Source organism: Sciurus carolinensis, chromosome 9 (assembly GCF_902686445.1).
Source record: "Sciurus carolinensis chromosome 9, mSciCar1.2, whole genome shotgun sequence".
Taxonomy (NCBI): domain Eukaryota; kingdom Metazoa; phylum Chordata; class Mammalia; order Rodentia; family Sciuridae; genus Sciurus; species Sciurus carolinensis.
Genome location: NC_062221.1, coordinates 31120388 through 31137903, shown reverse-complemented (window position 1 = coordinate 31137903; position 17516 = coordinate 31120388). Strand labels below are relative to the sequence as shown.

At 33.3% G+C, this 17516-nt stretch overlaps 1 protein-coding gene across 5 annotated transcripts in view; it reads left to right on the top strand.

Moving 5' to 3' along the window:
* Nucleotides 1-17516, top strand: part of Ift80 (intraflagellar transport 80) — a 115568-nt gene that overhangs the window by 18321 nt on the left and 79731 nt on the right. For 3 of the 5 annotated variants that reach the window (XM_047564616.1, XM_047564614.1, XM_047564612.1), the window contains exons 3-5: nt 1829-2050; nt 9245-9355; nt 15070-15138. In XM_047564616.1, the coding sequence (XP_047420572.1) occupies nt 1829-2050; nt 9245-9355; nt 15070-15138 (402 nt within the window). The remainder of the gene's footprint in view (nt 1-1828; nt 2051-9244; nt 9356-15069; nt 15139-17516) is intronic. The other 2 variants (XM_047564613.1, XM_047564617.1) reach the window with 2 other exon arrangements.

Genomic DNA, 17516 nt, shown 5'->3' with positions numbered 1-17516 from the left:
AGGCATTACAGATATGCACCACCATTTCCAGTGAAGCTTTTTTTTTTTTTAAACCAAATAATTCCTAATGTGTTCATTGAATTTTGCTTAATTTCTCTGCACTCTGGATAAAGTAAAGGACAAATCTGGAGAAATCTGACCAGTGAGACTTACTTTTTCATAAGGGAAGGTAGCAGTTATTAATGTTTTCTCAAATGCATGACGACCTGTATTTTCTCAGCAAGTCCCCAGTTCAAATGTATAGAAGAAAAAACATTGCATGTAAATGACATCCTAAAATACTCTTTTCTAGGTACACAATTCTGCTAGGGTAAGCAGCTTGTCTTGATGGAGGATGTAAGAGCGACTTTAGCATTTCAATGTATATAGAAATCTTATAATAAATCAGAGACTAAAAAAATGGGTTGAAGAATTTTAGGGGGGGTCTCTGTAATCCCAGCGACTTGGGAGTCTGAGGCAGGAAGTTTGCAAGTTTGAGTAAGGCTAACCTCAGCAACTTAGCAAGACCCTCCATCGCAAGTAAAAAGAATTGGGGATGTAGCTTAGTTTAAAAATGTACCTGGATTGAATCCCCAGTACCAAAAAAAAAAAAAAAAAAAAATTTTAGGGGATATATTTTATTCATCTTGTATAGATATAGTAAATTGCAGTTGAATTAGTTCTCATCAAAACTTTTGGGGGATGGGAATGTACCTCAGTGGTAGAGCACTTACCTACCAAGTGTGAGGCTCTGAATTTGATCCCTAACAGTGCAAAAAGAAAAAAAAAATTGTTATTGTCAAAAATAAATGACCAAAATGTAAATGGAAAAAAAAAAAAACATTTGGAATAGTTTTAGTTTCGGCCGTTAAGCTATGGGTTTTTCCTGAGGTGAATTACACTTTGCAATTTAAGGAAATATTTTGCTTATGTTTTAGTCTTCTTTAAGTACTTGCTGTTTTTTTTTTTTTTTTTCTTTTTTTTTTCCCACTTTTTTTTTCTGGGGATTGAACCCAGGGCCATGTGCTTGCAAGGAAAGCACTCTATCAACTGAGCTATATCCCCAGCTCTGATTTTTTGTTTTATTTAACCAAAGTGATATGTGCTTTCTAATAATTGATACACATATATGTCTACCACATGTATATGTGTATAGTATATGAACACTATACTTGTATATAGTAGTAGTTCCCCTTCTTCTTACCTAGGTCTCAACACTTTAGTGTAGATCATTTCCTACCTTTTGATGTATTAAGTTTCTTTTGGCCTTGTTTAAAGAATTATTATGTAATATAAGTTTTAAATGCTCACGTTGTCAAATCAGTTTATCCTCTTTTTGGCATCTGGCTGTCTTCCTTGCTTTCCATTCCTATGATTGTTTTGACTGATTTTTAATTTCCTCTTTGTGGAAAAAATCAGAGTCATAAAATTAAAAATAGGCAGGGAATTGTGGCACATGCCTGTGATCCCAGTGACACTAGAGGCTGAGGCAGGAGGATCACAAATTCAAAGCCAGCCTCAGCAACTTGGTGAAGCCCTGTCTCAAAATAAAAAATAAAAAGGGCTGGGATGTGGTTCAGTGGCTAAGCACCCCTGGGTTCAATCCCTGGTACCAAAAAAAAAACCCCAAAACAAAAACAAACAACCAATCCCCCTGCAAACAAACAAACAAACAAAAAACCAAAAAAAAAAAAAAAAAAACCCACAGCACCAAACAAACAACACTTAGAAGCTTGAAAACTAACCATTTTATATTTTACTTCCTTCTCATAATCTGCATCTGTGAATTATTAAGACTTAAGACTTACGTGCTTTTGTGTTTTTTTATGCCTCCTTAATATGGTATCACATCAAGAATTAGTAAGCTGTGTGGGCTGGACTACTGCTGAAGAACTATATTCATGTAGTGATGATCACCAGATAGTGAAGTGGAACTTGTTAACCAGTGAAACAAGTCAAATAGTAAAGCTTCCTGATGATATTTACCCTATAGATCTTCACTGGTTTCCAAAAAGTTTAGGTGTAAAGAAACAGACACAAGCAGAAAGTTTTGTTCTCACAAGTTCTGATGGTAAGTTTTAAATTAGTATTGTATGTTATGTATAACACATGTTTTCAGTTGTTTTGCAAAACTGACATTTGTGAATTTACATGCCTTCACATATTTATCTTCTGTATAGTCATTTAGTTTGGGTCATAGAATTATTGTGGAAGACAGTGAATTAAAGTGGCATATATTGAATTGAATATGGGCCTTTGGCTTTATTTTCACTGTGCTCTGATGAGCTGAATTTAACTGTTATCACCGTTTTGGTTTGTAATTTCTTCAAGTTTAAAATGATAACCACACTAAAAAAGGTATGGATATACATAATCAATTTATTAAATATATCCTTCATTTTCTAGCATATGTTAATTTCCACTTACAGAGTTGACCATAACTTGACCATAGTTTTGTTACTGGTGAATAGAAAGCGTGATTTTTCTACTTTTAATTTAATTTAATTTTTTTTTTTTTTCAGAAATACTTGAACTGTTCTTATCTGTATTACATTTACCTACTATGTCAGTTAGGGGTACTCTAGTTAGGGTATCTTCATCGTAAGTAACAGAACTTATTTGACTAACATGCACAAATGGAGTTTTCTGGTTTACCTAAATCTAGGGGTAGATATTCAAGTATAGCTGTATCAGGCTTCTGTTCTCACCATCTCTTGCATGCGTTCTTCCCTCATGTGGTGAGCATAATGGTGACTGGTAGCCTAAGGTTCTTTATTCTGGAAAAGAAATGTCAGCAGAAGGAGTGCTTCTTCTATAACACCTCTCGTAGGCAATTTTCAGAGGGTCCTATGAGCTTGAACCATGTGCCCGTCAGAGTCAATCACTTTAATCAAGGGAATAGGACGCTAATTGAGCATCAAGCCTCAGACTACTACATGGAAAGGAGAAGAGGGCTTTTGTAATTCAGAAAGAGAAGGGATGTTATGCCTTGAACTAGTGTCAGATTACACTTCATTAGCAGAAAGTCTTTTCTTTTTTAACTTATTTTTCTGAAACTTGACTAAAGAGATACATATGTGAAAGCAGTTGGTAACCATAGCTAGACTTTAATTTTACCTCCGATGATAAAGTAAAAGGTTCACTTGAAACAAAATTTTCTATTTTGATACAATTTCATATTTACAGAAAAGTTGTGAACATTACACAAATAATTTCTGCATCTTCTTTATTCCAAATTCACTAGTTTATCTTTTTGTCTCATATTCTTTACATTTATAAAGAATTCTTTACTTCTTCTCTCTGTACACGTCTATACACACATTTTTTTCTCTGAAAAATTCAAGAGTAATTTGCAGACTTGCCCCTTTAGCCATAAATACATTAATGAATTTCCTAAGAATAAGGACTTTCTATTATTTCACCATAATACATTGATCAAAATCAGGAAATTTAACATTGATACAATACTATAATCTATAGCTCACATTCATATTTTAATTGTCCTAACAATACCTTTTTTAGAATTTTGTTTTTTCTAATATAGGGTAGCACACTACTTTTGTTATGTCTCTTTAGCTTCCTTTAATCTGGAATAACTCCTCAGTCTTTCTTGTATGATCTTGATAATTTTGAAGAATACAGACCTGTTATTTTATAGAATTGATAACCCATACTACTGTAAAAATTAAAGTTCAATATCTTTTTACCATTGTTTTTATCTTTATTTTTGATTGAGGCTATAGAGTCAAAGTTCTGTAAGGTTTTGGAGTTACTTGCCTTGCCCCTGCTTAAGTGTGTAATGTTATTCATTTGAAATACAGTTAGTTATATATAATTTTGTTTTTCATCTAAGATCTCCTCCTCCCCATCCTTATTGAGTATTGAGTATTTTTTATATATGTAAACAATTATGAGTGGTTTCACAAACTCAAAGCTATATAAAAAGTAGAGTCAGAATAATGTTACTACTTTTACCCACCCAATTCCATACATCTTGTTTCTATTTATTTCCTGTAAGTAACCAGTCTCTTTGGTTCTGGTTTGTCCTCATGTTTCTTTTGGCAAAAATATGTTCTCATATCAACTTTTAAAAATTACTCATATATTATCATATATTTTCTTTACATTTTTCTTTTTAAACAGTAGTATATGAGGACTGACTTTTATCTGGTGAATTTAGACAGTAAAAAAGTCTTGATAATTTCTGTTGTCTGTTTCACTGAATTATTCAGATTACTTAATCACCATAAACTAATAATTCCTTGGATCTCTATTTCCTATTGGATTTTTTCTGATAGGGAAAAAAGTCCAATGTAAAAAAAATGTAATTTAAAATATAAATTTATAAGAGTAATAAAGAAAATATATTATGACTCTTGAGAAGTCCTAGTATTTAATTTTATTTTTAGGCTTCCTATATAATTCAAGAAAGCATACCATAACTTAGAGTAGGGTATTTTCTCCCAAGAATTGCTGGGACCTTTTGAAAAAAGGTAATAGATCAAAAAAAAGAAGTAGAAGAATAAGATAGAAAACAACATCAAAAAAAAAAAAAAAGGAAGTGTTCAAGGAGGAAGGCATATGCCATTGGGAGGTGATAAAGGGGTCTCCTGCCAAATAAACATCTGAGGTCATTGTCTTTTTTAATCTAGGACTTTTAATATATTTTGATAAAAACCACAAACATGAGATTTACAGTACAATATTATTGATTAGAAGCACATAGTTGTACTCCCAGCTCTGAAACTTCTTCATCTTGTGTGATGTTAACCACAATACCTGAAAAAAGAATTCCTTCGAGATTTACTTCATTGCTCAAAAAGTTCTTTGTTCTAATTTCCTCCAGCTTTCTCCTCTTGTTTTTTTCTCCCCTAAGACTGGCAGAAAAGGAAGTTTCAGTTTTTAAATTCGTTGATCACTCTTTCCAGTGTTCCCGTTTTCTGATCCTTTTCTTCTTCTTTATGATAACATTAATTATTAATAGCGGCTCCCCTGATATATTTAAATAATTCCTAGTATTAGCACTTGTCAGAAAATTGTATTAGGTATTTTAGGGTAAGAAATAAAAAGTCCTGAGATTTGGGGCAGGTCTTAAAATACATAGAGCAAACTTTTGCCAAGTATTTTGTCTCCTCAGTAATTTTTCTCCTTAACATTTTCCTATTTTTAAATATTTCATGTAGCTGGCTCCTACTTTTTAGAAGAGATGTTTCTTTAATAGTGTGTTAAAATTTTGTTTTGCTGGGGTGGTGGCTCAGTGGTAGCATGCTTGCCTGGAACGTGTGAGGCACTAGATTTGATTCTCTGCATGACATAAAAATAAATAAATAAAATGCAGGTATTAAAGCTATTGTGTTTATTTGCCAAAAAAAAAAGCAGTTGACCATAAATGTATGTATTTATTTTAAAAAGTTATGTTTTGAAAAGAATCAAATTATTTAAATGTAGTAAGGGAGCTGCTGTGTAAAGGAATTCTAGTATAAAATCTTTTATTGGGGTGATTAAAATCTTTTGTAGAGGGGGGAGCGGTGGCGCATGCCTGTAATCCCAGTGGTTTGGGAGGTTGAGGCAGGAGGATTGCTAGTTTAGAGCCAGCTTCAGCAAAAGTGAGGCACTAAGCAACTCAGTGAGACCCTGTCTCTAAATAAAATACAAAAAAATAGGGTGGGGGATGTGGCTCAGGGCTCAGGGGTCAAGTGCCAGAGTTCAATCTCTAGTAACAGCCCCCTTCCCCCCCCCCAAAAAAAAAAAAAACCCAACAACACAAACTTTTGTAAAGCTATTAAACATTCCTTAAATTGTATTTCATGATTATTGATATTTTTTTACATTGTATTAGATATTAAAATAATTCCCATAGTCTCTTATTAGTTAATATACCCATTTTAAAATTCCACTTTAAAAATTATTTTTATTTATTTATTTTTTTGTATCAGAACTTAGCTATTAGAATTTCTGTGGCTGGGTGTGTTGGAACACACCTGTAATTTCAGCTACGGGGGAGGCTTAGATAAGATGTTTTCAAGTTCCAGGCTAGCCAGGACAACTTAGTGAGACCCTCTCTTAAAGAGTAAAAAGGGCAGCGATGTAGGTCAGGGGTAGAGCATCCCTGGATTCAATCCCCAAGTACCACAGAAATAATTCAAAACAAACACTAAACAAAAAATAAATAAATAAATAAATAAATTAAATAAATAAATAAAGCCTTGTGGCTTTTTACTGCCATCTGCCAAAACATTTCTGCTATTAAATGCGAAAGCATTCATCTGTTACTTTTTTTAGCCTTCCTGTTCCAAGTGTTGTTCTCATGGACATTTCTTAAGCATTTGTAATCTTTAAAAATGTGTTTCATATATTTTAAATCTACTTCCTCTCTTCTTTTTATCATTGCCAATTTATTTGGGTTACTATAAAAAGTTAGGATTAATTTATTGAATGAGATTAATTTTATTCAAAAGTTTAAACATCTATCTTTTAAATTGAAAACATTCATTGTTCACATAATAAATGAATCAATGAATCTTCCTTGTTATATTCTCTAACCAAACTCAACCCCTAACAAGTAGTTAGAAATTAATTAATGTCTAGTTTTAATTCTGCCTTTTTTTTTTTGTGGTGCTGGGGGCCAAACCTCAGTCTTCACACAGATGCTCTACCAGTGAGTTCTGTTTTCCATTTTTTTAGGAAGGTCACAGGAGAGCTGTGAAAGTTGTAGAGAAGAGCCCAAATAGTTAAATGGATAAATAAGGATTTTTACATATTTGATTTATGTAATTCTACTTTAAGCTTTATATTCTGGGTATGCTGTTTTAAGCAGTTTGTAACAATCAGATGAAATACAAAGAACAAAGATTTATTGTGTGCCAAATCTTTGCAAAAAAATCCAAAAACTAAAAACCTCAGTTGTCTCAGGATATATTTTCTTTGAGGTTATGGATAGCAAGGGTAATGTAAACACTTGTCAGAAAATCAGTATTAGATGTTTTAGGGTAAGATATATCAGTGATGTAAATACATAAAATTTTAAAAATTAGAATAGGTTGAAAGATAAGTTTTGAACTCTACATTTCTGGCTAAGTTATTTGGTTAATCTCTTTGATGAATTTGTATATTATCTGCAGTAGTTATTTATTATGTGCTAGACATTATGCTAACATTTAATGAGACATCTGAATGAATAAAGGAGTAGCTTTCTACTTACTATATGTTATCTTTAGTTGCCTCTTGAGACTTTTTCCTCTTGTATTTTGTTTGTAAACAAATATATGAAAAACATATATACAAATTAATTTTAAGTTGTTTTTATAAAGAATTCATACAGTTGAATTCAAAGTAATATTGTTATGTTAGAAAAATGACACAGCAGTAAATATGAAGTTAAAAGGAAGTTGGGGGAGTACATGTTGCTAGTGGATTGTTAGGTGAAAGATTGTTGAGGTCCTAGAAAATGAATGATGAGAGAAGACATTTAAATTAATGGGAAAGAAAGAATGTCATAGTAGACTATGTTTTGTGATGCTGAGTTGGGTTAACTTTAACCAACTGATTATGTAAAAGTTCTGTTGCAAATAAAAATGTAAGATATGGCCATGGTCCTGAAAGGAATCAAAACTTAATAAAAAATACTTTAACAGGGTGTTAAGTCAAAATTCTTGAGACCAAGAGATCTCTGGAATAAAAGGATTTATTGAGCCATTTCAGATGCTCACCAGAAAGAAAGAACTAGTCCTGGGACAAGTTCTTTTAGCTACCTACCAGCAGCACATAGGTGGCAGGTGGAAAAATGTGTGTTGTATCTAAAGACCAGAGTGCTTTATAATGAAACTTTGGTGAGGGAAGTTTCAAGTTACTTACACTGACTCTACATTTGCTATTTAGTAGAGGAGCAGGATTACCCAAAGCACTGAAGATTTTGAGGTAGGTAGGTAGACTGCCAGGGATGTGGTAGCATATAGTAGGTGAGGATAGAATATTTTTTTAAAGCTTTTAAAATAAATTCAAGACTACAAAATGGTCTTTTGTTCTTTTTGGACTGTAGCTCATTGCTGATTAACCTCCTTCCATCTCTCTTCCTTTCTGTCCCCTGCCTTTTGTAATTAAAAGTAGGACTTTCAAAATTTTTTCATTGTTATTTGCTATAAGTAAAGTATCCTTTGTGTAGAAAAGGGAGAATAACTTTTTTGGTGAAAATGAGTAGGTGGTGCTCGGTATTGAATGTCTGAAGCTATCTTAAGCATCTGCCATGTGTGTTCATGTGCATGTGTGTGTGTGTGTGTGTGTGTGTGTGTGTGTGTGTGTATGTGGGTACACACACACATATATATACATATTTGGATTGTGTGTTCTAGGCAAGCACTCTACAATACATTCCCAGCTCTTAAGTATATTTTAATGAATTGTTAATATTAAATCAGAATCTCGAAAAGGTGTACATTAAAAGTTATTTTAAACAGAATAAATCCTTAGTTGAAATTTGATTAAGCAGCTACATTATTCTTCTATTGCAAATATATATGTTTATATGTACACACATACATATACATGTATGCACATACATATGTATATGTACTATATTTGGGAAAAGTTTGTAGATTCACTGTATTTTTTTGTTTTATTACTTTCTACATATTACTAGGTTTAATGATTATTCAAATATCCCATTGATATTTTCTTGTCTTCCTGTACCACTTATTTTCGCATATTTGATTTTCCCCCTTGATATCTGATATAGTTTCACTTATGTCTTTTAAAGTTCTCTTTAACTTTTTGCCTGTTTATGCAGAAACTTTTGGAGAACAAGATCTAAGTACTTGGCCTACTTTTTGTCCTAGGACCTGATATAAGGCAAATATTTTAAAGCCTGGGATTATTTATATAACTATTTTGCTTTTTTTTTTTTTTCTTTGTACTTTTTTCAGCTGTTCCATAGCTGAAAAAAAATCAAGAATGTAAAATTCTGCTTAAATATAGGGGTTTCTTGACATTTTTCTTTGTGCACCTTACTCATATTATAGCAGAATTTCACTGTCCCTCTGAACCATTATAGCATTAATAAACGTCAGTTATACCACTTGTTTCTAGGTTTTGTAACTCTGTTTTATGCCTGGTTTTCAATAGATTTATGTGTTCCTTGAGATTAAGAATAATTATATTGTTTCTTCTTACGCCTAGAAGGCCTAGTATGAAGCTAGTAGTAGATGTTCAATAGATATTTGTGTATTGAATAAGTAAATAAAACATGTTTCTCAAATACAATTTTTTTTAGGTAAATTTCATTTGATTTCTAAGTTAGGAAGAGTTGAGAAAAGTGTAGAAGCTCACTGTGGAGCAGTACTTGCAGGAAGATGGAATTATGAAGGTACAGCATTAGTTACAGGTAAGTTATTTACAAAAATAACTTTTTAAAAATTGGTGCTGGGGATTGAATCTAGAGCTGCTTTGTGTATGCTAAGTAAGTGTTCTACCACTAAGAGATAACAACCCCGAAATAACATTTTAAATGTATGTTTAAAGAAAATTTCCCAAGAAACAGAGAGTATTTTCATTTAGCAATAAAATCTTTCACATGTGATAGCAAATAATTGGCACAGAATCTAGACTGCTATAATGTTATAATTCAAAATTTCATATTGTTAGTTTTCTTTTTTTTCCTAATTTACTTATTCTTTGTTTCTTTTGTTATATGAGTTGGAGTTGTGTTAACAGTATGTTTAGCAATACATACAAAGAGAAAAATTAGTGGCATGGGTAAGCAATTTAACACACATCAGAAAATATGTTATTTATTCACAATGGTATATTATTATCTAGCCATAAACAAATGAGATCCTATAATTTTCAGCAAAATAGATGAAACTGGATGCTAAGCGATAAAACAGACACAGAAAGAAAGTATCATGTACTATCTATTATATATAGCAGCTAAAATAAAATCAGTGTGAAAATAGAGTATTGACTCTGGCTGGGAAGGGTTCTGGTGCATTAAGAGTAGAAGGGCGGTTGGACATTACCAGTATATGTGTATGCATGTATGAAAATATCACACCGAATCTCATTAATATGTATAGTGGATATGTGTTAATAAAATCCATCATGTTGCATACTTATTCTGCAGTAAGAGCACCTAAAATTCTACTCTCTTTGAAATTTCTAGTATACGATGCAGTATTATTAACTGTTGTCTTCTAGTAACCACTGTTCTCTATACATTCAACCTTATTTTTCCAGATTCCACAAATAGAAATGAAATATAGTTCTTTCTGTGTCTGGATCATTTCACTTACCATGAAGTCCTCCAGCTTCATCCATGTTGTTTTAAATGGCAGCATATTCTTTCTTTTGTTACTGGGGTTTGAACCTAGAGTTACTTTACCATTGAGATGTATTCCCATCATTTTATGTTCTGATTTTAAGATAGCATCTTGCTAAATTGCTGAAGCTGACCCTGAACTTTTGCTACCACTTCCACCTATAGTATCCTTTATAAAAGGTGAGTGATAAGCTAGGTGTGGTGGCACATGCCTGTAACCCCAAGTACTCAAGAGACTGAGGCAGGAGGATCACGAATTTGAAACCAGTCTCAGCATCAAGTGAGACCTTCTGCATCTTAAATTAATCTTAAAAAATGAAAAATATATAAATGAAAAATATATGCATTTTTATATATTTGACAGTAAAGTGGAGAATGATCACCTGACACTTGGATATTAAACATCTTTGTACCTTTTCTCCACGTATCTTCCCGAGGCATAGTTACCATATTAGAATGTTGTTTTGTTGTGTCTCCTCTTAGGAAACTTGACAGGGTGATATGTCCTCAGTCACTGGGATTACAGTTCATGACTTTTAATAATAAATGTGTAGCATTTGACAGTTTCTGTGGGTCAGGGAGCAGTTTAGGTGAGTGACTATGACTCATTGTCTCTCATGGGTTTCATTCAAGTTGTTGAATGAGACCAGTCATAATAAGACTTGACTAGGGCTGAAGGATCCATTTCCAAGGTGACTTACTTACCTGGCTCAATAGGTAAGGGGAGAGACCTTAGTTCCTCTCTGGCTTTGGCAGGAGACTAATTTCCTGGCCATATAAGCATCTTCACAGGGCTGCTTGAGTATTTTTATAACATGGCAGCTGCTTGTACTGGTGATCTAAAAAAAGAACAAGATGGAATCCACAATATTTTTTGTGACTTACTCTTAGAAATCATATGCTATCATAGCCATCGTATTCTGAGTTCATTAGAAGCAAGTCGCTAAGTACAGCCTACACTGAAGGAGAGAAAATTAAACTGTACCTTTTGAAGGGTAGAATAACAGAGAATTTATGGATGTGTTTTAAAACTACCATAGCTGTCACCTGACTTTTGATCAGAGGGCTTTTTTCAGTGAATTGTCCCTTTTGTAACCTGTATTTTTTTTTTGTAATTTTATTGATGCATAATAAAAAACATTACCAGATCTATTGTGACATATTCATACATGCATATAATTTGGTCAATTTCATTTCCCTCTTCCTTACCTTGCCCTCCTGCTTTTCTCTACCCTGTTGCATTTCTGTGAGATCCCTTTTCCTCTTTTTTTCTCTCTAGCTTCTATATATGAGAGAAAATATACGACCTTTGACTTTCTGAGTCCGGCTCTATTTATCTTCCTGCAAATGATTTCATTTTTTTTTAATTACTGAATAAATCTTCGTTATATACATATGTATACCACATTTTTTTCATCCATTCATCTGTTGATGGACACTTAGGCTGGTTCACACTGGGCTATTGTGAATTGCAGAGTGATAAACATGGATATATATGTATCAATATGCTGACTTAAATTCTTTTGGATAAATACTGAGGAGTGGTATAGCTAGGTCATATGAAAGTTTCATTCCTACCTAGACCTTTGAAGAACCTCCATGCTGATTTGCATAGTGGTTACCTTGCGGAAAGCTCAGTCCCTGTTTCTGATGCCAATCCAATAACGAGGACACTTTTTTTAAATTTTTTTTAAATTTTTACAGATTGCATTTTGATTCATTGTACACAAACGGGGTACAACTTTTCATTGAGGACACGGTTTTGAGAAAAAGGAAAAAGGTTTATTATTGCTTTGCTAGCAAAGGAGAAATACAGGGGACTCCTGTCCCAAAGGCTATGATTCTGCCCATCAGCAGGAACAAGGTGCTTTTAAAGAGATGATTCAAAGGTGACATTCCACATTTCTCTGTTGGAGTTGTGATTCACTTGTTAATTTGGGATATAGTCATTTCGGGATCTTTTGGTACCATCTCCAAAGTCTGGATTACTTTGTTCCTATAGTGGGTGTGTACTCAAGGACATATAACTCTTCCCTGAGATTAGGAATGGACAGAGATTAGGTAGGAGCTGGGAGAGAAGAAGAGAAAGAAACATGCATTTTAAAAATAAATTGCAGTGACAGAGCAGCAAGGGCTATATTCAAAGCATAAAGTGAACCACTGTTACAGTTAGACTAATTTATAATTCCACCAGCAGTTAAAATAATGCCTTTCTCCCCATCTCTCCAGCATTTATTATTGTTTGTCCTTGTTTTTTTTTTTTTTTTTTTGGGTGCTGGGGATTGAACCCAGGGCCTTGTGCTTACAAGGCAAGCACTCTACTGACTGAGCTATCTCCCCAGCCCCTTTTTTTTTTTTTTTTTTTTTATTCTGGGGATTGAACTCAGGGGCTCTCGACCACTAAGCCACATCCCCGCCCTATTTTGTATTTTATTTAGAGACAGGGTCTCACTGAGTTGCTTGGTGCCTCAGTTTTTGCTGAGGCTGGCTTTGAACTCACAGTCCTCCTGCCTTAGCCTCCTGAGCTGATGGGATTACAGGCATGCGCCACTTTGCCTTGGCTTGTTTGTATTCTTGATGATTGGATTGGATTGCCATTCTTAAGTGGAGATGAAATCTCTGTGTAGTTTTGATTTGTATTTACCTGATGGCAACATTTTTTCCTACGTTGAACATTTTTTCATTTATTGGTCATCTGTACCTTTGAAAAATATCTGTTTAGTTTCATTTGACCATTTTTTGATTGTGTTGTTTTTGGTGGTAAGTTTTTTGAGTTCTTTATATATTCTGGATATTAATCCATTTGTCAGAGGAGTAGCTGACAAAGATCTTCTCCCATTATGTAGACTATCTGTATATACTGTTGTTTCCTTTGTTGTGTAGAAACTCTTTAATTTGATGCCATCCTATTAATTAATTCTTGGTATTTCCTGGAGCTTTAGTAGACCTATTGAGGAAGTCAGGGCCTGTGCCTATATGTTAGAGTGTTTACCTTGCATTTTCTTTTAGCAGTTGTACAATTTCTGGTCTAATTCATAGTTCTCTAATCCATTTTGAGTTGACTTTTGTGTAGGTTGATAGGGATCTAGTTTCATTTTTCTATGTGTGAATATCCAGTTTTCCCACAGTCCTTTGTTAAAAGGCTATATATCCTCCAACATATTTTTTTGGTGTTTTTCCTGGATCAGTGTGGGTTTGTGTCTGTCTTCTATTCTTCTGTTCTACCTATTTTTATGCCAGTGCCATGATGTTTTAGTTACTATAACTCTCTAATGTAATTTGAAATAGGGTATTATGATTGTTCTTTTCTTTTTTTTTTTTTTTTTGCTATTTTGGGTCTTTTGTTCTTCCATATGAAGTTTATAATTTTTTTCTATATTTTTTAAAATTTTTAGTTGTAAAAATTTTATTTTTATGTGGTGCTGTGAATCAAACCCAGTGCCTCACATGTGCTCGGCAAATGCTCTACTACTGAGCCACAACCCCAGCCCTTTTTTAGATCTTTGAAGAATGTCATTAATATTTTGATTACTTTGGTAATATAGCCATTTTAATGATATTAATTCTGTCTATTTATGAGCATGGGAGGTCTTGCCATCCTCTAGAGTCTTTTCAGTTTATTTTTTCAGTATTTTTAAATTTTCATTGTAGAGGTCTTTCATGCCTTTGGTTAAATTTATTTCCAGGTTTTTTTGTTTGTTTTGTTTTGTTTTAGGCTGTTGTAAATAGACTTGTTTTCTTGATTTCTTTCTCGGTGGTTTTGTATGCTGATTTTATGTCTTTCTACTTTGCCAAATTTGTTTGTCAGCTCTAGAAGTCTTCTGGTGGAACTTCTAAAATCTTCTGAAGGATAGGATCTTATCATCTGGAAAAAGTTGATAATTTGATTTCTTCCTTTCCTATTTGTTTTCCTTTTATTTCCTTCTCTTGCCTAATTACTCTAAAATTTCAAGTAGTGATCTCATATGTATCTTAAACTTCTTTTCCAGTGGCCTCTTTTTTGTCATATAAATATGATTGATGTCACTTATTTTAAAAATTAAGAAGGAAAATAAGTTCCAGTCTGGGGCCATAGCTCAGTGGTAGACCACTTATCTAGTATGCACAAGGCCCTGAGTTTGATCCCTAGCACTGCCTAAAATAAAATTAAGAATAAATTAAAAATCCCCTTTTTTAATAACCATCTTGCTAAAACTTCCTCTTTTTCCTTTTTAGCTAAACTATTCAATAGAATAGTCCATTATTTCATTTCATTCAGTCCCTAACTCACTAGAATTTGGCTTCATTAATTTTTACTACATTGAAAATATTTCTTAGTTGTTTGTGTGTGTGTGTGTGTGTGTGTGTGTGTGTGCGCGTGCGCGCGCGTGTGTGTGGTACTGGGGATTGAACCTTGGGGTACTTCAGCACTGAGCCCTTCTTATTTTATTTTGAGACAGGGTTTCCCAAGCTGGCTTTAAATTTATAATCCTCCTGTCTCAGCCAACCCAAATTGCTAGGATTATAGGCCTGCACCTGACTTTCTCTTAGAATTCTAAAATGGTGATTATGGTGACAATGGAAGCAGTATATGAATAATAGTAAGTCTTCTAAGATTGAAGGAAAAAATACAATTTTTGTCTTGGAAGGGTGTTTTGACAAAATTGTTTTAAAGTAATTTCTATTAATTTTTACAGTTCTAAAGCATTCTATCTTTTAGAGTAAATTTTATGCAAATTTTAAATATGCATTATATTGATACTGTTTTTATATGCAAATTTAATGGTTTAATTTATTTTCAGTTGGAGAAGATGGACAAATTAAAATTTGGTCAAAGACTGGGATGCTTAGATCAACTTTAGCTCAGCAAGGTATGCTTTATAATTGATAATTTTATTTTTGAAAATTGTAGTATACAAAAATACCTTAATGTTTTCCTTTAGAATCAATTCAGTATAGTGGTTGAGGCCGACCTTGGTCAAATTTAAAACCTAGAATCTCTTCTTTCTATTTACACTTTTTTTCCTTATTTTCCATGATATCTGGTGGACCTTGGTAACCATATTATATTCAAGCCAAGAAATACATGAAATACTAATGGGACTTTTCTTTATGTTAGTGAATCTGTATAAAAGCAATTATAGGCTAAATATTTTTGTGAAGTAATTCTGAAGCTTTTGGAGCATTTCCTGTACTGATTAGGGATGGGTGTCTAGTTGAGTAACTCGTAGTTATAGAAGACAGTAAAAGTATCACCTTACTTAAAAAGTCCCAGTAAATTCATATTATTAGCACCCTTTTAAAATTATGTTGTACATTTGATTTCTATCCTAATAGAGGGGAACAGACACACTGATGACTGAAACTTGGTAGCCTCACTATTTAAAGGAACTTCTCAGTGTTCCTTATTAATGGAAAATAGAGGCAGTAAGTTGAAATTGAGTTGGAATTTAGAGCACATGTGACTTTTTTTTTCGATGTAGCAAATTATTTTCCTAATTAGGTTTTATGTAGGACAGTAATGCTGTTTTATTGGTAACCTGAGAGCAGATATTAGCTGATCATCGAAGACAGATTGCCAGAACACTTGTAGATTATTCTTCAGAATTATAGGTTGAAGCATCAGTGAATGACTAAAAATTTTCACATTTTATTTTAAAAAATCATATTTACTCTTAGGATAACGTTAGCTGTCCATTAACTAAATGTTAACAAAAATAACTAGAAGTACTAAGTAGTATTTCTCTTCTGAGTTTGAGTCTTTGCTACAAATAATCTTCTGATAGAATCCATGGGTAGAAAATGTAGGGTTCATAGAAGTAGTCATGGGTGAATTTCAGTTTACAAAAGTCAATTTATTATTACTTTAGTAATAAAAAAGTGTTAAAATGTACCTTTAGAAAATAAATCTTACTTCATTCTTCTAGTGGGCTTGAGAATTTGCTTTCTACTTTATCCATTTTTTTTTTTTTTTCAGTGCTGGGAATTGAACCCAGGGCTTTGTGCATTGCTAGGCACATGCTTTACCCCTAAGCTGCAGCCTCAGCCCCTATAGATTTTTCTGGTAAGACTAATTGTGTAGATTATGTGGCATTCCTACTTTCTGATGAGTGATTTATGAGTAATTGACAGAATTCTCCTACAGATCACCAGCCCCCTTGAAAGGATTGCAGGAAATTTCAGTAGTGTCAGCTCTTTCTGTTGCTGAGGCATCCTTTTTTCCCTCCTTCTCACCCACCTCTCTTTCTTCCCTCCCATACTGGTGTTTGAACTCATGGATACTTTAACACTGAATTATACCTGCAGCCCACTTTATTTTTTATTTTGAGACATGGTCACTGGCCTTGACCTTGTTCTTCTCCTGCTTCGGCCTCTTGAGTTGCTGGGATTATAGGCATGTACCACTATACCCAGTTTCCTTTCTTTCTTCCTTTCTTTTCCTAATCAGTTTCCTTGCCTACAAATGGCACAGATCTCTGGAGAAATTTTGAAAGATTATCCCTGTTTCTACCATCAAAGATTTGAATTCTTTCTCAAGATCCTTTACCTTCATAATCAGAAAAAGTCTCTGATTATTTTTATTATTATTACTCTTTTTTTGTAGTGTGTGGGACTGAACTCAGGGCCTTATATGCATGGTAGGCAGACACTCTTATCATGAGCTCCTCCCCAACATCAGTCTTATTTTTTTTTTTTATATATACATAAACTTCCTTTGGTGAGTTTTGAGGGTGATTATAAATCTGAACTACTAAGAGCAAGATGCTAAAAAGCTCAAGTCAGAAGAAGGCAAAGTAGGTGGGTATGAAGAGCTCCTCCCTCCTTTGAAGAGAGAAACTGTAAATTTTGATATAAAAATGAAAACTAAAATTATTGTAAGACTTGGAAATCTATAAATAGTGCTGAAAGCATCCTTGTGGTTTTGTTTTCATGTTTATGGTAATTATGCTTATTTTCTGATGAATAAAAAGGAGCCCACCTAATGCTCCTTTCTTTCCTTTTTTTTCTTTGCCTCTTTCTCATTTACCCTTGGATCTATCACTTTAGACTTTCCAAAGTCAACAATAGAAACTTAGAATAATTTTGTTAATGTAAACATTGTTGATCATAGAAGTTAGTGATAATATACTATTTGTTCAGTATTGTAGTTTAACTGTACATATAATGGGTCTGGAAACCAGCTACTTATTTGACTCTTATTGGGAAAATGCATTCAGAGTTCCCAAACTTACAAGTTAGAAACACATGT